Source organism: Dendrobates tinctorius, unplaced genomic scaffold (assembly GCF_039654945.1).
Source record: "Dendrobates tinctorius isolate UK_male_01 unplaced genomic scaffold, ASM3965494v1 ptg000139l, whole genome shotgun sequence".
NCBI classification, from domain to species: Eukaryota; Metazoa; Chordata; class Amphibia; order Anura; family Dendrobatidae; genus Dendrobates; species Dendrobates tinctorius.
The window spans coordinates 12,540,878-12,562,557 of NW_027361807.1; the positions used below are offsets into that span (position 1 = coordinate 12,540,878).

The following is a 21,680-nucleotide window of genomic DNA, read 5'->3' on the forward strand; positions in this document are numbered from 1 at the left end:
AAAAGCAACAGGTTTCTGCTAACAACCAAGAAAAATTTATCTTTCACAATTGGTGCAGAATCCAACCAGAGGAGCAGCACTTTTAGACCTAATACTATCTAATAGACCTGACAGAATAACAAATCTGCAGTTCGTCGGGCATCTAGGAAATAGCGACCACGATATTGTTCAGTTTCACTTGTCTTTCGCTAGGGGGACTTGTCAGGGAGTCGCAAAAACACTGAACTTTAGGAAGGCAAAGTTTGACCAGCTTAGAGATACCCTTAATCTGGTTGACTGGGACAATGTCCTCAGAAATAAGAATACAGAAAATAAATGGGAAATGTTTAAGAACATCCTTAATAGGCACTGTAAGCGGTTTATACCTTGTGGGAATAAAAGGACAACAAATAGGAAAAACACAATGTGGCTAAACAAAGAAGTAGGAGGGGCAATTAACAGTAAAAAGCATTTAAACTACTTAGGGTCCCATCACAGCAAACGATGCACCAGCGATCCCGACAAGGATATGACCTGGTCAGGATCGCTGGTGCATCGCTACATGATCGCTGGTGAGCTACCAAACAGGCATGGTAAATATCGCTGGGAGCTGGTATCCAAGGTAAATATCGGGTAACTAAGCGCGCGGCACTTAGTTACCTGCTGTTTACCTTGGATACCAGCGCGAGCACGCTGGTATCCAAGGTACACAGAGGCTATCTAAGCGCTGCGCACACTTAGTTACCTGATATTTACCTTGTATACCAGCTCCCAGCGTCTGCTTACAGCGCTGGGAGCTCACTGATCGTTGCTCTCCCGCTGCCACGCGATGCGTGCTGGCCAGCGGGAGACCAACGATCAAAAAATGGCCCAGGACATTCCTGCACGATCAGCGATACCCAGCGGGGGAAGCACATTGCTAAGGAGAGTAAAACTAATCCCAAACTGTTCTTCGACTATATCAATAGTAAGAGAATCATAAGTAAAAGTGTAGGCCCCTTTAAAAATTGTGAGGAAAGTATGGTTGTAGATGACGAGGAAAAAGGTAATATATTAAACACCTTCTTCTCCACGGTATTCATGGTGAAAAATGAAATGCTAGGTGAAATGCCAAGAAACAGAGAAAACCCTATATTAAGGCTATGTACCCACGTATGCAGAAAAAACGGACTCCTTCCCAGGAAAAATGCGCATTTTTTTGCGCGTTTTTTTACAGGAGCATCCTTCTCATAGAATATAGTTAGAAATGCGGATTTTTCCGTGAAATTAATGAGCATGATACGTTTTTACCGCGATGCGTTTTTTTCGCGGAAAAAAGCGCACCAATATGCACAGTGCGGAATTCATTAAAATGAATGGGATGCTTCTTGTAAGCGTTTTTTAAGTGTTTTTGCCGCTAAAAACACTTAAAAAACACAACGCTTACGTGGGTACACAGCCTAAAGGGAAACTGTCACCTCATTTTTCGGATATGAGCCGCGGCCACCGCCATCAGGGCCTTACCTACAGCATTCTGTAATGCTGTAGATAAGCCCCCGATGTAACCTGAAAGATAAGAAAAACGAGTTACATTATACTCACCCGGGGGTCCGGTCCAATGGGTGTTGCAGTCCGGCGCCTCCCATCTTCTAGCGATGACGTCCTCCTTACTTCTGCCACGGCTCCTGCGCAGGCATACTTACAGTTTGGTCCATATATATTTGGACAGAGACAACATTTTTCTAATTTTGGTTCTAGACATTACCACAATGAATTTTAAAGAAAACAAATTCAGATGCAGTTGAAGTTCAGACTTTCAGCTTTCATTTGAGGGTATCCACATTAAAATTGGATGAAGGGTTTAGGAGTTTCAGCTCCTCAACATGTGCCACCCTGTTTTTAAAGGGACCAAAAGTAATTGGACAGATTAAATAAAATGTTCATTTCTAGTACTTGGTTGAAAACCCTTTGTTGGCAATGACTGCCCGAAGTCTTGAACTCATGGACATCACCAGACACTGTATTTCCTCCTTTTTGATGCTCTGCCAGGCATTCACTGCGGTGGTTTTCAGTTGCTGTTTGTTTGTGGGCCTTTCTGTCTGAAGTTTAGTCTTTAATAAGTGAATTGCATGCTCAATTGGGTTGAGATCAGGTGACTGACTTGGCCATTCAAGAATATTCCACTTTCTTTGGCTTTATGTTTTGGGTCATTGTCCATCTGTAGTATGAAACGACGACCAATCAGTTTGGCTACATTTGGCTGAATCTGAGCACACAGTACGGCTCTGAATACCTCAGAATTCATTCGGCTGCTTCTGTCCTGTGTCACATCATCAATAAACACTAGTGAGCCAGTGCCACTGGCAGCCATGCATGCCCAAGCCATCACACTGCCTCCACGGTGTTTTACAGATGATGTAGTATGCTTTGGATCATGAGCTGTACCACGCCTTCGCCATACTTTTCTCTTTCCATCATTCTGGTAGAGGTTGATCTTGGTTTGATCTGTCCAAAGAATGTTCTTCCAGAACTGTGCTGGCTTTTTTAGATGTTTTTTTAGCAAAGTCCAGTCTAGCCTTTTGATTCTTGATGCTTATGAGTGGCTTGCACCATGCAGTGAACCCTCTGTATTTACTTTCATGCAGTCTTCTCTTTATGGTAGATTTGGATATTGATACGCCTACCTCCTGGAGAGTGTTGTTCACTTGGTTGGCTGTTGTGAAGGGGTTTCTCTTCACCATGGAGATTATTCTGCGATCATCCACCACTGTTGTCTTCATGGGCGCCCAGGTCTTTTTGCATTGATGAGTTCACCAGTGCTTTCTTTCTCAGGATGTACCAAACTGTAGATTTTGCCACTCCTAATGTTGTAGCAATTTCTCGGATGGGTTTTTTCTGTTTTTGCAGCTTAAGGATGGCTTGTTTCACCTGCATGGAGAGCTCCTTTGACCGCTTGTTTCCTTCACAGCAAAACCTTCCAAATGCAAGCACCACACCTCAAATCAACTCCAGGCCTTTTATCTGCATAATTGAGAATGACATAAAGAAGGGATTGCCCACACCTGTCCATGAAATAGCCTTGGAGTCAACTGTCCAATTACTTTTGGTCCCTTTAAAAACAGGGTGGCACATGTTAAGGAGCTGAAACTCCTAATCCCTTCATCCAATTTTAATGTGGATACCCTCAAATGAAAGCTGAAAGTCTGATCATCAACTACATCTGAATTGTTTTGTTTAAAATTCATTGTGGTAATGTCTAGAACCAAAATTAGAAAAATGTTGTCTCTGTCCAAATATATATGGACCTAACTCTACTCTGCCCTGTTGATGGCAGAGTAAAGTACTGCAGTGCGCAGGCTCCGGACCTCTCTGACCTTTCCCGGCGCCTGCACAGAATTGTGTAGATAATCCCTTGATGGCGGTGGCCGCATCTCATATCCGAAAAATGAGGTGACAGATTCCCTTTAAGATTCACCGATCTAACCCGAGAAGATGTGCAAAACCGACTAAGATTAAAATAGATAAATCTCCGAGTCCGGATGACATACACCCACGAGTACTAAGAGAACTAAGTAATAGACAAATCATTATTTCTTATATTTAGGGACTCTATAGCGACGGGTTCTGTTCCACAGGACTGGCACATAGCAAATGTGGTACCAATTTTCAAAAAGGGCTCTAAAAGTGAACCTGGAAAATTATAGGTAAAATATTTGAAGTTTCTTCTGAGAGATGTTATTCAGGTTTATCTCAATGAGAATAACTGTTTAACTCCATATCAGCATGGATTTATGAGGAATCGCTCCTGTCAAACCAATCTAATCAGTTTTTATGAACAGGTATAGACTGAAGCAAGGTGAGTCATTGGATGTGGTATACCTTGATTTTTCAAAGCGTTTGATACCGTGCCACACAAGAGGTTGGTACACAAAATGAGGATGCTGGGTCTGGGGGAAAACGTGTGTAAATGGGTAAGTAACTGGCTTAGTGATAGAAAGCAGAGGGTGGTTACAAATGGTATATTCTCTAACTGGGTCGCTGTGACCAGTGGGGTACCGCAGGGGTCGGTGTTGGGACTTATTCTCTTTAACATATTTATTAACGATCTGGTAGAAGGTTTGCACAGTAAAATATCGATATTTGCAGATGATACAAAACTATGTAAAGCAGTCAATACAAGAGAAGATAGTATTCTGCTATAGATGGATCTGGATAAGTTGGAAACTTGGGACGAAAGGTGGCAGATACGGTTTAACAATGATAAATGTAAAGTTATACACATGAGAAGAAGGAATCAGTATCACCATTACACACTGAACGGGAAACCACTGGGTAAATTTGACATGGAGAAGGACTTGGGGATTAATGATAAACTTACCTGGAGCAGCCAGTGCCAGGCAGCAGCTGCCAAGGCAAACAGGATCATGGGGTGCATTAAAAGAGGTCTGGATACACATGATGAGAGCATTATACTGCCTCTGTACAAATCCCTGGTTAGACCGCACGTGGAGTACTGTATACAGTTTTTGGCCCCGGTGCTCAGGAAGGTGTACACACGGATTTTCATGAGCAGTTTTTTTTTTGTTTTGTTTTTTAAGGCCATTTGTCCATTTTTTGCCATATATTTCTGCAGGCATTTTTTCCATATACATTTAAAAACTATAGTAACTTTGTTGGTTACCTTGCCATTTCTTCATGGCTTAAAGTGCATTTTATATTTATCTAGCACTAAAAAATATCTTGTTGAAGTGGGAGGCATACTCTTGAATGATTTATCTATAAGCCTCATGCTAATTGGTACTGTAGCTTATTTATTTAATCATATGTAGGCTGGGGCCACATTAATTTAATTGATTGTAAAGCTGCTTTTCTACTCTATTTTTTATGATCTATTTGGATACTACTGTATGAGAATAATAATGCAGGTTTTTATGTGTATGTATGCCCTAATTATGAGTTATGCAGACTGATTTCATCATTTTGGACAGGTCATTTACTTAATCTGATTATTGTGGTTATTCTAAACATGTTGCCGTTTGGTGAACAGTATATTTTTGTGACGTTAATCTCCATTGAAAAATGATTTTATGGATATTTTAATTATTGTAAATAAAGTTGATTAATTTTAACTCTACATTGGCATAGGCTTCCTATTTTTGTTTTGTTGGATTTATCAACAAAATATCTGTGTGCACTTAGCCTAAGGCCAGAATTCTGTTGAAAATGTATTTAACTTGCCCCATGGTGTACAAAACTCCCTATTAATGCATAAGGGCATTGTTGTAAGTGTTAATAAAGTTTGCTTGCATAACTGGAGAACTTAGAACATTTCAAGAGGATTGTCTACTTTGAGTTCTTAAGTTGTTACTGAATCCATCACGCACTGTGTTGTCGACCACATATTTCCCCTGTAGCGTTACTTAGCATGCATCCAAATGAATGATCCATTCTCACCAAGTCCTTCAGCAAGTTAACATTTTGGGGAGATTTACTAAGCAAAACTAGCCAGAATTATATCATAAACTAAAACAAAATTAATTAAGCACACGGCATAAGACACATTTATTGAGTGTAAGACTTTTTGCTCCCAGCTCACAAGTTTTGTCATAGGGTCTCTGAAACTTGTTGGTGTTATGTCATAAGGAGCGGGTGTGGACATATCCGCAGGGGTCCAAGAGTTAAGGGGCCCCATTTATACCTTCAAAGCAGCAAGCAGGTTCTGTCACAGATACAAAGAGGGGCCCATATACTTTTCTTGCACAGGGGCCCTCTTCTGTCTGTGTCCACCACTGATAATGACTAATATGACTAGAAAGGTGCACCGGATACATTATATATTTCTGTTCGGAAAGAGAAATCTTAATACAAATCTGAGGTCCAAACCTACAGTGGTTTTTGGACTACTTGTGCTCTGCTGAAACCAGTCCCTATAAATGGATAAACTCATAATTTGTCCATTTCAAAGGGAAAAAAATGAACATGATTGTTCATTATGTAAATTATGTCATATGTATTAAAGGGAATCTGTCACCGGAAGTTGCAGGCCTATGTAAATGGCCTGGGTCTGGTCGATGGGCGGTGTTTATTCTTTTTTTCTCCACCCCATCTGTGGCCCCTGTCCATGCTCTTCTCCGGTATTCTCCATCGTTCGTGCGTGCGCAAAGCAATCTTGCTTCACGCATATGCAGTATGCTTTGCCCAACTGCGGGCAAAGCCGAAAATCATTACTGCACGTGCGCCGGTACACTATGTCCGGAAGTATTTTGCTGTGTTCTGGGACATAGTGTACCGGCGTATGCGCAGTAATGATTATGGCTTTGCCCGCAGTTGGGCAAAGCATACTGCGCGTGCACGAAGCAAGATTGCTTTGCGCATGTGCAAACTATGGAGAACTATAATACCAGAGAAGATCACGGATGGGGTGGAGAAAAAAGAAGAAACACCGCCTATCGGACCGGACCCAGTCCATTTACATAGGCCTCCCACATTTGGTGACAGATTCCCTTTAGTGGGTTCATATGTTCTGTTTCATCACTTCAAATTGACACAAAACAGTTGTACAAAGACACATGTATTCTATATACAAATGCATATAACATTAATGGTAATTACTCGTCTGCATTTAAATATATTTATATCCCATTAGAATGCTGATCAGGTCTAGTTTATAGGTGACAAAAGTACAGATAAAGTTACAGTTTTTGGATAAAAACATCTTCATTATTGTACATCCCATATTTCACAAAGGAGGGGAGTAAATTTGTGATCTCTGACTCTCCATGACATAACCATGTCTGTATGGTGATGGCTAAATGTCCTTAACTCAGTGAGACGCCCCAAAAGCCGAGCGAAGTGTTGAGGGTTGTTGGGGTGATGCTGCTTGCACAGCTTCTCTAGAATATGCAGAAAGTTCTCCTGAAGATTCTCCACCGACTCCTTGTCTTTGATGTATTGTCGATCTGCAATGAATGGTGAAGTATATAAAGGAGTAAATGTCATCACACAGATAAATGGAATGTTAGAAATGCATGACGGTGCATAATTCATCTTCTGAAGGCTTGTGAATAATGGCAACAACAATGAGAATCAACAAACATTGGGGGAGAATTATCAAGCTAAATGCTCTAGAATTCTGTCAAAATTTGTGCCAAACTACTGTTTTTAACCTGTTCGAGACTGAACCATTTACCTACGTTTCAGTTTTTTTGTACATATGGTTTAAAAAGCTATAAAAAAAATTCTCGTTCAGATATTCAAGTAACTTTTTTGCATCTTTTTATTCATGCTACATGGGATTTAATTTTTATATTCTCTTGTTTTTGTTTTTTTGTTTTGTTTTTTTGGCGAGGCTAGTAACAGCAATTTGGATCGACTGGCATTTTTTTCATTTATTTTTCCCATTCTACCCCCCTAAATTACTTATTAGACCTTTGTTGGGACACTTAAATTTTGAAGTATTTTTATTTTCATCTCTGTAACTGGGGCTGGTATATTACCCCCCAGTTACAAAAGAAATTCAGACTCCTGGCTGCATAGCAGAGTTGTCTGGATCTACTATGACGCAGCAGCTCCTGCTTACTCACTATACATAGCAATCACATTGCTGTGTATGTAGGATGAAGCGCCATCAGCACTTCCTATTGCTGCATACAAAGTGCTTATTTAGAGCTGTGTGTACAGCGAACAAGACGGCAAAGAGGTAAATGCACCATCTGTGCCTTCTCTGTGGGGACTCGCTATGTTTGACAGCCGAATCTCCACTTTCATAACTATATGATCACATATAACTGCTCTCCTATGTAGTGATGTTTTAGACGGCTACTGCAGAGTATGAGCAGGAGAGCCCAGCCATTTAAGGACTGAGCAACTTTGTAGGTTAATAACTGAGCCTCTTTATTTTTCAAATCAGACCAGTGTCACTTTATGTGGTAACAACTCTGGAAAGCTTCAGTGATTCTGAGAATGTTTGTTTTTTCATAACAAATTGGATTTCATGTTAGTGGCAACTTTTGGTCTATCCAATTTACATTTATTTATGAAAATAACAAATTTTACAAAAAATCTAAAATTTTTACATTTTTAAATTTTTCATTCTTATGCCATTATATTGGATAGTTAGAACACACACAATAGTTAATAAATAAGATTTATGACATGCCTACTTTACATTATTTTTTAAACAATTTATTTTTGTTAGAAATGTTAAGTTAATCTACAAATTTTTCATTTTTACAACAAAATTTACATAACCTATTTAACGACCACAGCACATTTGAAGTGACTTTGAGAAACCTATGTGGCAGAAAATACCCAAAAGTGACGTTATTTTAAAAACTGCATACTTAAAACCATATGCAAGAAGCATATTTACCCTTTAGATGCATAATAAGAATAAAAGCAACACGGAAGGAAAAAATGAAAATTTTAATTTTTACAGCAAAAATGTTGCTTTTATCCCCTAATTTTTCATTTTCCCATGGATAAAAAGAGAGAATGGACCCATTTGTTGAGCAATTTCTTCTGCGTACACAGATACCCCATAGGTGGTGGAAAACTACTGTTTGGGTGTATGACAGTGCTCGGAAGAGAAGGAGCACTATTTGACTTTTGGAGTGCAAAATTGGCTGGAATAGATGCCATATCGCATTTTCAAAGGCCCTGATGTGCCTAAACAGTGGAACTTCCCACACACACACACAAGTGAATCCATTTTGTAATCTACCCTCTCAAGGAATTTATCTAGAGGTGTGGTGAGCATCTTGAACCCACAGGTGGTTCACAGAATTTGAGCCATGAAAATTAAGAATTTAGTTTTTTTTCCCAAAAATGTTGTTTTAGACCCAATTTTTGTATTTTCACAATGGTAACAGGAGAAAATGGACCACATAAAATAATTTGTTGTGCAATTTCTTGTGAGTACAGGGATACCATATATGTGGTCAGAAACTTGTTTGGGCACATGGCAGAGCTCGGAAGGGAAGGAGCGCTATTTGATTTTTGTAATGCAAAATTGGAATAGATTTCAAATGCCATGTCACATTTGGAGAGCACCGAGGTTCCAGTACAGCAGAAACACCCAAAAAATGACCCCCTTTTTGGAGACTTCACCTTAATGAATTTATCTAGGGGTGTGGTGATCATCTTGAACCCATTGGTGCTTCAGAGAATTTTTAGTATTGGGCCATGAAAATTAAATATTACATTTTTTTTCAAGGAAAATATACCTGAAGGCCCAAATTTTTAATTTTCACAAGGGTAACAGGATAAAATGGACCATGTAATTTGTTGTTCAATTTCTCATGAGTTCTGGTATACCACATATGTGGTCAGAAATTCTTCTTTGGGCACATAGAAGAGCTTGAGGGTAGAGGAGTGTCATTTTATTTTTGTAGCACTGTTTATGCTAGAATAAATTGCTGACACCCTGTCACGTTGGCAGAGCCATGAGATGCCAAGACAGCAGATCACCCAACATGTGACCAAATTTTTGAAACTACATCTTTTGAAGAATTCCTCTATGGGTGTAGTGAGCATTTCAAACCCACATGTACAATGGGTACGGAAAGTATTCAGATCCCTTTACATTTTTCACTCTTTGTTTCATTGCAGCCATTTGGTAAATTCAAATAGTTTTTTTTTGTTAATGTACACTCTGCACCCCAACTCGACTGAAAAAAAACAAATGTAGAAATTTTTGCAAATTTATTAAAAAAGAAAAACTAAAATATCACGTGGTCATAAGTATTCAGACCCTTTCCTCAGTATTGAGTAGAAGAACGCTTTTGACCTAGTACAGCCATGAGTCTTCTTGGGAATGATGCAACAAGTTTTTCACACCTGGATTTGGATTAGTTGACTTTGTGGATCTTTTTCCCATCTCCCTACTGCATCTGTGGAGCTCAGCCACAGTGATCTTGGGGCTCTTCTTTACCTCTCTCGCCAAGGATCTTCCACTATTGCTCAGTTTGGCTGGACGGCCAGGTCTAGGAAGACTTCTGGTGGTCCCAAACTTCTTCCATTTAAGGATTATGGAGGCCACTGTGCTCTTAGAAACCTTGAGTACTGCAGAAATTCTTTTGTAACCTAGGCCAGATCTGTCTTGCCACAATTCTGTCTCTGAGCTCATTGGCCAGTTCCTTTGACCTCATGAATCTCATTTGGTCTGACATGCAATGTGAGCTGTGAGGTCTTATATATAGATAGGTGTGTGCCTTTACAAATCAAGTCCTATCAGTTTAATTAAACACAGCTGGACTCCAATGAAGGAGTATAACCATCTCAAGGAAGATCACAAGGAAATGGAAAACGTGACTTAAATGAGTGTCTGAGCAAAGGGTCTGAATGTTTAGGACCATGTGATATTTCAGTTTTTCTTTTTTAATAAATTTGCAAAAATTTCTACATGTCTGTTTTTTTTCAATCAAGATGGAGTGCAGAGTGTACATTAATTAGAAAAAAAAATGAACTTTTTTGAATTTACCAAATGGATTCAATGAAACAAAGAGTGACAAATTTAAAGGGAAGGTGCCATGATTTTAATTTTTGTATTAATAAATATTGATTATATAATCATTTTTAATACAAAATTTAACTACTTTAATAGTTTTTTATTAATTGCCATTTATGTTTGTCACTGGGGGCTGCCATTTTCATTAGTGTGGGCATGTCTGGGTACGACACTTGTGCTCCTCACGGCAGCCATGGGCATAAGAGACTGCACTCGGACACTGACCGCATCTCTTAGGCTGTGTTCACACACAGCGTTTTTTTAGTGGTTTTGCCAATAAAACCGCTAAAAATAAGCTTCCCATTAATTTCTATGTATTTTGCACTTTTTGTGCATATTGATGTGTTTTTTACCGCGAAAAAACGCATCGCAGTAAAAAGCGCAGCATGCTCATTAATTTCGTGGATTTTTCTGCGTTTCTTGCTAGTTCAATGCGTTTTGGAAACGCGCCGGAAAAAACACATCAAAACCGCGCAAAAACCGAGATGAAAACGCGAAGACAAAAAAGGCGCGGTTTCTGGGAAGGGAGTCAGGTTTTTGAGCAGAAATTTTCTGCTACGTGTGCACTTAGCCTTACATTGAGGCCGCTCCTCCTGCCTCTTAGCTGTGTCCTGAGCATGCCCCCTGGGCTGTGCAGGTCACAGCTGTGGGAGGAGATTGCGGCTATTTTGTTGTAGCCCGCAGCGTCTGTATGTTGTGGGCTTTGTTTTCCCATATCATTGCACACAATGATCAGTGCGTGCAATGACAGCAGCTGCCGGGGAGAAGCTGCTGGGAATCGAGGGTCTGGGGTAAGTATTTGGAGTGGTGATCACAGCCTGTAATTAGTATTACAGTACAGGCTGCAATCACCGCTCACTGCCGACCTGTTCAGAGCACAGCAGGGAGATCGTCAGACTGCTGTGCCCTGAACAGGATGCAGCACTTCCTGAGAGAGCAAGGGGCTAAAACATGGGTGGGGAACCTGCGGCTCACGGTGACTGTTTATGTGGCCCCAAGAGGAGGTCCCAGGAGTCCGCAATCCTCAGGCGGCAGCTGTATCCTGTCAGGTGCCGGCCCTTTAACTCCCAAGTGCACAGTATGCAGTGTTCATTACAGAACACTGCCTGCCTGCACATGAATGATAATGTCATCAGAGTGAGCGGGGTTAGCGTCCGTGTAACAAGGTGGCAAGGAGGTAGTTATAGCTGAGTTACTTAAAGGCACAGTTCACGGACAGAGTCCACTGAGTAAAGAGTCAGCGAGCACCCTTGGTCCCTTGTAGACAGAACTGACAGTTTCTTCCCACGGGTTAACGTTCCTTCCTTTGGACCACAGCAATCCAGGCAATAAAAGTTCACGAACATAGCTGTAGTCCAACAGGGAATAACTTTTTATTAAACGATGATGAAGAGGAAGGAAAAGACAATTTCAACACTGGCTTCCTGCTCTCTCCCTGACACTGCCCACGGCGGTACCCACAACGGCTGCAGTAGCCGAAGTTCACAGTAGTCCACCCACTGGGATCTGGGCACTTAAAGCCCCTTCAGCGGGGGCCTTTTTAGAGTCCTGGGGCCAGTGTTGCGGCCCTTTTTAGTCCTTTTGAACTCTTCTGAGTCCTTTTGAGCCTGATGCAACATATCTCTTCCCCATCTGGGAGTCTGGCAATGCCCCAGCTGTTCCTATACATCTGCTCAGGGCTAACATGCCTGAGCTTCTGACTGGGGACAGCAGTTTCCTCCTGCCTGACTGCTGCTGGTCCAGCCTTCAACTTAACTATTTCTTTCCCTGCCTCTAATATGTGCATTTCAATTACAGCACAACAATTTCTCGTGGTAGACACAGCACATTTACAATGTAAAGCATAAAACACATATTACAAATGTAGTTAGACAGACTTAAAGCAGTGTCATCCGACTGTAATATAAAATATTTACATTGCAACACAAAGTGCATGGGGGATCACACGGAAGGAGGAGGGGGCCAAAATGAGGGGACCGGCCACCTCCTTATATCTGGATGAGCGAGATTAGTGTCTGGGTGGGCAAGGTTAGCGCCCAATGCGCTCCCGTCCTCCTGTCCCAGAAAAGGAGCTGCTGACATATAGAGTCCAGAGCGATCTCTGTGCAGGCCGGCAGCTATGTGCCTGTCTGCTGGTGATTTCTGTGCCCGCAGCTCTGTGCCTTTCTGATGGTGATCTGTGCCCCCCCCAGCTATGTGCCCCCTATGATCTCTGTGGCTCCCAGCTTTGTGCCCCCATGTGATCTGTGCCCCCCCCGTGATCTTTGGCCTCGGCTATGTGCCTCCTGTGATCTCTGTGCCCCCCAGCTATGTGCTTTCTGTGCCCCCCAGCTATGTGCTCCCTGTGATTTCTGTGCCCCCAGCTATGTGCCCCCAGCTATGTGCACCCCTGTGATCTGTGGCTCCCAGATTTATGCCCCCTGTGATCCCTATGCCCCCTTGCTATGTACCTCACTGTGATATTTGTTCTCCCGTGTGAACTGTGCCCCCTGTGATTTCTGCCCCTCCAGCTATGTGCCCCCCTGTGATCTTCGTGCCACCCCTCTGCGATCTTTGTCCCCACAGTGCTGTATATCCGCCCTCCCCAAGTGCTGTATATCCATCCAGGGCTATATGTGACCCAAGTGATATGTATATTCCACAGTACTACATTTGCCCCAGAAGAGCTGTTTACCCCACTGAGTACTGTATATGGCCGCAGTGCTGTATATACCCCCACCTGTGATGTATATAGCTCCCCAGTGCTGTATATCGCTTGTGCGCATCAGCGTGAGTGTGAGCACACTCCCCTCAGAGACCATCACACTGAGCTCCTGAAAAATACTCTTTGCTCCTGTCACCCCACTCCCTCCACCCTATATCTCCCTTTGTGACCTCCCATAGACCAGCACACTGTACTCCTGAAATACTCTGACAAAGATAACTTTATTAAAGACCACAGACAGGTAAGGAACAATGGGTGAACATGTGCAGGGGACAATAAATTGCAACAGTGCTGAAAGACACGCCTGTGCAGCTGTGACCCTGCTCCCTCCACCATATATCTCCCTCTGTGACCTCCTATAGACCAGCACATTGCTCTCCTGAAATACTCTATTCTCCTGTCACCCTGCTCCTTCCCTCATATATCCCTCTCTGTGACTCCCCATAGACCAGCACACTGCACTCATCAAATACTCTGCTGTTGTCACCCTGCTCGTTCCCCCATATATCTCCCTTTGTGACCTCCCATAGACCAGCACACTCCTCTCCTGAAATACTGTGCTTCTGTCACCCTGCTTCTTCAATCTCTCTATCCCCCTGTGACTGGTCTCTACCCATGTTTGCTCTCTATCCCCCTGTGACTGGTCTCTACCCATGTGTGCTCTCTATCCTCCTGTGACTGGTCTCTCTACCCATGTGTGCTCTCTCTCCCCCCCTGTGCCTGGTCTCTCTCCATGTGTGCTCTCTATATCCCTGTGCCTGGTCTCTCTCCCCATCCCCCTGTGCCTGGTCTCTCTCCATGTGTGCTCTCTATCCCCCTGTGCCTGGTCTCTCCATGTGAACTCTCCCCCTGTGCCTGGTCTCTCTCCCCATATATGCTCTCTATGCCCCTGTGCCTGGTCGCTCTCCCCATGTGTGCCCTCTATCCCCCTGTGCCTGGTTGCTCTCCCTCCAATGCACTCCTCTCCCCACTACATGTCTCTCTCCCCATGGGTCGCGCTCCCTCCTATGCAATCTTCTTCCCCCTACATGTCTATCCCCATGGGTCGCTTTCCCTCCTATGCACTCCTCTGCCCCTGCATGTCTCTCTCTAGGGGTCGCTCTCCCTCCTATGCACTCCTCTCCCCGTGCATATCTCTCTCCTCGGGTCGTTTTCACTCCTATGCACTCCTCTCCCCCCTGCATGTTTCTCTCCCCATGGGTCGCTCTCCCCCCTGCATGTCTGTGTGATACAGTGAGCAGCACCAACTAACAGAATCCTTGCTGTCTGCCATCTTCGGTGACTGTCTACTTGACAGTATAACTTTGCAGTCGCCAACCAAATGGCTCCGCACTGTGTTGCTAAATGTCATCCTCTCATCCCTTAGCAAACACCTAAAAGAGGAGGAGAGGAGTGACATCACACACATGTCAGCAGATTCAGCCCATAATTACTGCAGTGCAGTAATCTGAGCTAGTTGTACACTAGACTTTTGTCAAATTTCAGTACCTGCTCCCCCTAGTGTTTAAAAGTGGAAATACCAAACCTTTTAAAATTACTAAATTATAAACAAATGATAATATTTTTTTAAGAAAATTTAAACATTAATTCTTTACAATTTTACTTAGGGTGAGAGCACGAGCTCCCTCCCTCTGTCAACCATCTAAAGGCATCAATTGCAGCATCTGGAAAGTTAATTAGTCAGAGTCAGTGCGGGCATGACCCTTGCTGTCAGCCAAGCTCCCGAGTGTGATAATGCAAGAACGAGCTGATGTTTCAGCACCTCCTGGAAATTACATGCTGTGGTCAGTTAGTCAGTATGACTGTCACAGCAATGGGATAACAGGGACTGCTGTAATTGGTCCACCCTTGTCTAGTCAGGCTGTCAGTGACTGCTCCTAACACAGAGCGGTCACTGTGTGTTTTCACACCGTTACAGTTTAAATCCATGACGGGTATAGTACGTCATGATGCAGGAACTGTCACCTTCTCTTGATATGCTATGCCAGTCATGCGGTGTTAAGGGGTTACAGTCTATAGGCCCAAGTGATCAAAAATATTCTGGCATAAAACTTTTAACCCCTTATCCCCCAGGCCTGTTTTCACCATCATGACCAGGACAAATTTTACAATTCTAACCAGTGTGATAATAGCTCTGGAACGCTTCAACGGATCCCACCGATTCTGAGAAAGTTTTTTTGGTGACATATTGTACTTCATGATGGTGGTAAAATTTGTTTCATATACTGTAACTTGCGGAACTTATTTGTGAAAAAATCAGAAATTTGACGAAAATTTAGAAAATGCAGCAATTTTCAAACTTTAAATTTTTATGCCCTTAAACCAGAGAATTGTCGTACAAAATAGTTAATAAATAACATTTATCACATGTCTACTTTATATCAACACTTTTTTAAAATCTTTTTTTAGTTAAAAGTTTACCAGTGATTTCTCATTTTCCAACAAAATTTACGAAACCATATTTTTTAGGGACCACATCACCCCACATCACATTTGAAGTGACTTTGAGGTGCCTATATGATGAAAAATACCCAAAAATGACACCATTCTAAAAATTGCACCCCTCAAGATACTCATAACCACATTCTGTTAATTAACCTTTCCAGGTGCTTCACATGAATTTTTGCAGTGTGGAAGGAATGAATGAGCATTTAACTTTTTTTAGCCCCAATTTTTTTATTTTCACAAGGGTAACAGGAGAAAATGGACCCCAATATTTGTTGGGCAATTTATCCCGAGCACGCTGATACTGATACCCCATATGCGGAAGAAAACTACTGTTTCGGTGCACGGCAGCGCTCGAAGGGAAGGAGCGTCATTTAACTTTTTAAACTGAAAATTTGCTGTAATCATTAGAGGATGCCATGTCATGTTTGGAGAGCCCCTGATGTGCCTAAACAGTGGAAACCCTCCACAAGTGACCCTATTTTGGAAAATAGACCCCTCATGGAATGTATCTAGCTGTATGGTGATTACTTTGAACCCCAATGTGCTTCACAGAAATGTGTATCGTTGAGCTGTAAAAATGAAAAAATTAATTTTTCCTGCAAAAATATTTTTAGCCCCAATTTTTTATCTTCACAAGAGTAACAGTAGAAATTGCATCAATTTTTCCTAAGTTCGCTGATATCTCATGTGAGGGAGAAAACTACTGTTTGGGCACACAGCAGGACTCAGAAGGGAAAGAGTACCATGTTGGGGTTCAGATTTGCTGGAATGGTTTGAGGGTGCCATGGCACATTGACAGAGCCCCTGGGGTGCCACAACAGCAGAAACCCCCCATAAGTGACATAATTTTACAAACTTCACCTCTCAATGAATTCATCTAGGTGTGTAGTGAGCATGTTGACATCACATGTGTCTCACAGAAATTTATACCATTGGACGGTAAAGAAAGAATAATTACATGTTTACCGCTAAAATGTTGCTTTAGCCCCAAATGTTTTATTTTTATAAGGTCTATAGACCTCTGTGTTTGTTGTGCAATTTCTTTTGTGTACACCTATGCCCTACATGTAATCGGGAACTACTTTTGAGGCAGTGTGCAGAACTCGGAATGGAAGGAGGGCCACAATTTAGTGCACATTTTCATGTTATGGTTTCAGGGCCGGCTCCAGGTTTTTGAGGGCCCCGGGCGAAAGAGTCTCAGTGGGCCCCCCTTTAACACATACCACGATTCATGCCATGTGGCATCCGTGGTGCTTTCCAAAAACAGACGTGTCTCCGTGTGGATCACACAGACACGCATGTGTGGCAAAACACATTCATATGAAGGAGGCTATTGATTAGTAGTGTACGTATGAAGGAAAGATGAGAAAGAAAGGAAGAAGAGAGAGAAGGAAAGAACAGAGAGAAAGAAAGAACAAAGAGAGAGAAATAAAGAAAGATTAGAGAGAGAGTGGACAGAAAAAAAGAACAGCGAGAGAGAGAAAGGAAAGAGGTGAAAGAAACAAAGAACAGAGGTAGAGAGAAAGAAAGAGAAATAAAGAAAGAGAAGAAAGAAAGAACAGAGAGAGAGAAAAACAGAGAAAGAAAGAGGGGAAAGAAAAAGAAAGAAAGAACAGAGAGAAAAAGAGAGAACAGAGAGAGAGAGGAAAGAAAGAACGAAGAAAGAGAACAGAGAGAACGGAGAGAAATAAAAGGGGAAAGAAAGAGAGAGTGAAAGAAAAAAAAAGACTAGAGAGAAAGAACAGAGAGAAAGAAAAGAAAAATTCTATAGAGATACCATAGCAGCCCGGCTCCCATTGTAATGCCCACCTGAGCCTCCTGATGCAGGACATACAGTGGGGAAAAAATGTATTTAGTCAGTCAGCAATAGTGCAAGTTCCACCACTTAAAAAGATGAGAGGCGTCTGTAATTTACATCATAGGTAGACCTCAACTATGGGAGACAAACTGAGAAAAAAAAATCCAGAAAATCACATTGTCTGTTTTTTTTTTTCATTTTATTTGCATATTATGGTGGAAAATAAGTATTTGGTCAGAAACAAAATTTCACCTCAATACTTTGTGATATATCCTTTGTTGGCAATGACAGAGGTCAAACGTTTTCTGTAAGTCTTCACAAGGTTGCCACACACTGTTGTTGGTATGTTGGCCCATTCCTCCATGCAGATCTCCTCTAGAGCAGTGATGTTTTTGGCTTTTCGCTTGGCAACACGGACTTTCAACTCCCTCCAAAGGTTTTCTATAGGGTTGAGATCTGGAGACTGGCTAGGCCACTCCAGGACCTTGAAATGCTTCTTACGAAGCCACTCCTTCGTTGCCCTGGTGGTGTGCTTTGGATCATTGTCATGTTGAAAGACCCAGCCACGTTTCATCTTCAATGCCCTTGCTGATGGAAGGAGGTTTGCACTCAAAATCTCACGATCCATGGCCCCATTCATTCTTTCATGTACCCGGATCAGTCGTCCTGGCCCCTTTGCAGAGAAACAGCCCCAAAGCATGATGTTTTCACCACCATGCTTTACAGTAGGTATGGTGTTTGATGGATGCAACTCAGTATTCTTTTTCCTCCAAACACGACAAGTTGTGTTTCTACCAAACAGTTCCAGTTTGGTTTCATCAGACCATAGGACATTCTCCCAAAACTCCTTTGGATCATCCAAATGCTCTCTAGCAAACTTCAGACGGGCCCGGACATGTACAGGCTTAAGCAGTGGGACACGTCTGGCACTGCAGGATCTGAGTCCATGGTGGCGTAGTGTGTTACTTATGGTAGGCCTTGTTACATTGGTCCCAGCTCTCTGCTGTTCATTCACTAGGTCCCCCCGCGTGGTTCTGGGATTTTTGCTCACCGTTCTTGTGATCATTCTGACCCCATGGGGTGGGATTTTGCGTGGAGCACCAGATCGAGGGAGATTATCAGTGGTCTTGTATGTCTTCCATTTTCTAATTATTGCTCCCACAGTTGATTTCTTCACTCCAAGCTGGTTGGCTATTGCAGATTCAGTCTTCCCAGCCTGGTGCAGGGCTACAATTTTGTTTCTGGTGTCCTTTGACAGCTCTTTGGTCTTCACCATAGTGGAGTTTGGAGTCAGACTGTTTGAGGGTGTGCACAGGTGTCTTTTTATACTGATAACAAGTTTAAACAGGTGCCATTACTACAGGTAATGAGTGGAGGAAAGAGGAGACTCTTAAAGAAGAAATTACAGGTCTGTGAGAGCCAGAAATCTTGATTGGTTGTTTCTGACCAAATACTTATTTTCCACCATAATATGCAAATAAAATGAAAAAAAAACAGACAATGTGATTTTCTGGATTTTTTTTTCTCAGTTTGTCTCCCATAGTTGAGGTCTACCTATGATGTAAATTACAGACGCCTCTCATCTTTTTAAGTGGTGGAACTTGCACTATTGCTGACTGACTAAATACTTTTTTTCCCCACTGTATCATGATCGGCTCACATGGCCGACATCCCCGAGTCCAAGGCGATCCCGCTGCTCACTTTGTCAGAGGACACGATGATGGATCTGAAGCATTCCCTGAAGTGCCTCCATGGTTCTGTCACAATCTCCTCCCAAATTTACCTCATTTCCGGTCAGTTTCCAGCACGACACTTCCGGTAGAAAGTCACGTGCGAGTTTTAAAGTGCTCCTCGGGGTTCCGCCGTGTACTCCTGTGTCCGTGGGAAAAGTAAACTCCCGGATGGGGCAGTCTCTCTCTCAAAATCGGAACGGTCTGGCTGGACCTGGGATGGTTGAGAGGTATGAATGCTCCCCACCATACACCTCGTACACGCACAGCTCCGCTCAGTACACTTCCGGCTCTGCTCCCCACACCTTTTACACACACGGCTCCACTCCCCACACCTCATACACACGCGGCTCCACTCCCCACACCTTGTACACACGGGGCTCCGCTCCCCACACCTCGGACACACGCGGCTCCGCTCCCAACACCTCGGACACACGCGGCTCCGCTCCCAACACCTCGGACACACGCGGCTCCGCTCCCAACACCTCGGACACACGCGACTCCGCTCCCCACACCTCGGACACACGCGGCTCTGCTCCCCACACCTCCGCTCCCCAGACCTCATATACACACAGCTCTGCTTCGTACACACACAGGCAGCTCTGCTACATTTCCCCTGTAAACCCCTCCTGACCCCACACATAATAAACTTCACCTCATCCAGCAGCATGACAACCAGCACAGCTGAGTCCTGCATACACTGAGTGCCCTTATCATGTGACCCAACTCCTCCCCTCTCCTGTGACCTCATCGCAGGTCCTGTGCTTGCAGAGAAGCTCAGCAGGAGCATTGTCATTGCTGGGATTTATCAGGGCTGCGGTGGCTGGTGGGGTCTCTGGCAGGGTGAGGATGGGGTCGGTACATGGGGGGGCGTGGCGGCGGCCGCAGGTATCGATTCCCAGACAGCATGAGGGGGCCCCCTTGTCTCGCCAGGGCCCCGGCATTTGCCCAGGTGCGCCACATGCTAACGCCGGCCCTGTATGGTTTGCAGGTGCAACAACCCACTGAGAGAGACCCTGAGGTACTGGAACAGCAGAACCCCATAAATGTCCCCATTTTACAAACTACACCTCTCAATTAATTCATCTAAGGGTGCAGTGATCACATTGACACCATGGGAGTGTCACAGGATTTTATATCATTGGACAGTGAAGAAAAAATAATTACATTTTTACCACCAAAATTTTGTTTTAGCCCCAGATTTTACATTTTCACAACAAGAAATGGGTAAAAATGGCACCAAAAGTTGTTAAACGATTACAGCTGAATTTGGAACTACGCCATATGTGACTGTACAGTACAGCTTAGCCACGAGACTCGGATGGATGGAGCGCTATTTGTCTCTTGGAGCACAGATTTTCCTAGAATAGTTTGCGGACACCATATACGGAGCCCCAAAGTAATAGAAGAGGAGAATATCCCCTCATGTGACCCCATTTTGGAAAACATATCCCTTTGGTAATTTATCTACAAGTGTAGTGATGATTTTGACTCCACGAGTTATCTCCAGAAACAAGCAGCAGTGGATGTTGCTGAGTGAAAATTGCAAATCTGCTATTGTAGTGCCCAGTACGTTTTGCCCAGCTTGTACTTCTGGAGACATGCACCCGTAAATTAAGTGAGCTCACATAGTTACAGAAATAGCAAACATATGGACGCTAAATGTGGTTTAGGCACTGTGGGGCTTTGAAGGGAGGGGGGCATTTGGATTTGGGAGCGCAGAATTCACTGCATTTCTTTTGTGGGGCTAGGAACCATAGTGCTTTTCCAGAGCCTTTGTTATCCCCCTATACTATCCATTAACAGATGACAGACATGAGTGAGGACTTGCTTTATGTGGATTAAGTTGAAGCTTTTATTGAGAACAATTTACATAAAGTTTGTGGATCACATTTATCCTGCACTCTTTGCTGAGCACTTACATAAGGATTTACATCTAAATCTGAGTGACGTGATTCAGATGAAACCCCTGAGGGTTCCATTCACTATAATGAGGCAGAAAAGTTACTCTGGACTCCCATCTGGCCTCTTTTCAGCGGTGTCCTTCTTTTCAGAGATGCACAAAACTGTGGCCGACTGCATTTTTACGCATGTCAAAAAAAGAAAACTGCTGGATCATAGGCCAGACGGTGTCAACAATGCCCTCATCTGCCTCATTATAGGGAATCTTCTACCGGAGGGTTCCGTCTGAATCACATATTTCAGAGATTTACACGGAAACCTTGCTGTATGTGATCAACACAGGATAAATGTGAACTGAGCCATACTGCGATCTTTGGGAGGCAGAATGAACAAATCAACAGCCGGTTGAGAATTGTTTTTATTTTTTTATGCCGTTCCTTGTGCAGTATAAATGATTAGATGACTTTATTCTTCAGGTTGGTGTGATTACAGTGATAGCAGAGATATATATAATTAGCTTTTTTTTCCTGTTTGGCTGCTGTCACACACTAAAAGATGCTTTTTTTGCAAAAACAAGTTTTTGCTTTGCTTTATTTTGACAACTATAATGTTTCCAGATTTCTGCTGATGAAG

The 21,680-nt window shown here is 43.0% G+C and overlaps 1 protein-coding gene across 4 annotated transcripts in view; it reads right to left on the reverse strand.

Annotated features, from left to right (window-relative positions):
• Positions 1-5,496: 5,496 nt before the first annotated feature.
• NR1H4 (nuclear receptor subfamily 1 group H member 4) overlaps positions 5,497-21,680 on the reverse strand; it is a 319,951-nt gene continuing 303,767 nt past the window's right edge. For all 4 annotated transcript variants that reach the window (XM_073545035.1, XM_073545034.1, XM_073545036.1 and 1 more), the window contains one exon: positions 5,497-6,917. In XM_073545035.1, the coding sequence (XP_073401136.1) occupies positions 6,679-6,917 (239 nt within the window). In that variant the 3' untranslated portion in view covers positions 5,497-6,678. The remainder of the gene's footprint in view (positions 6,918-21,680) is intronic.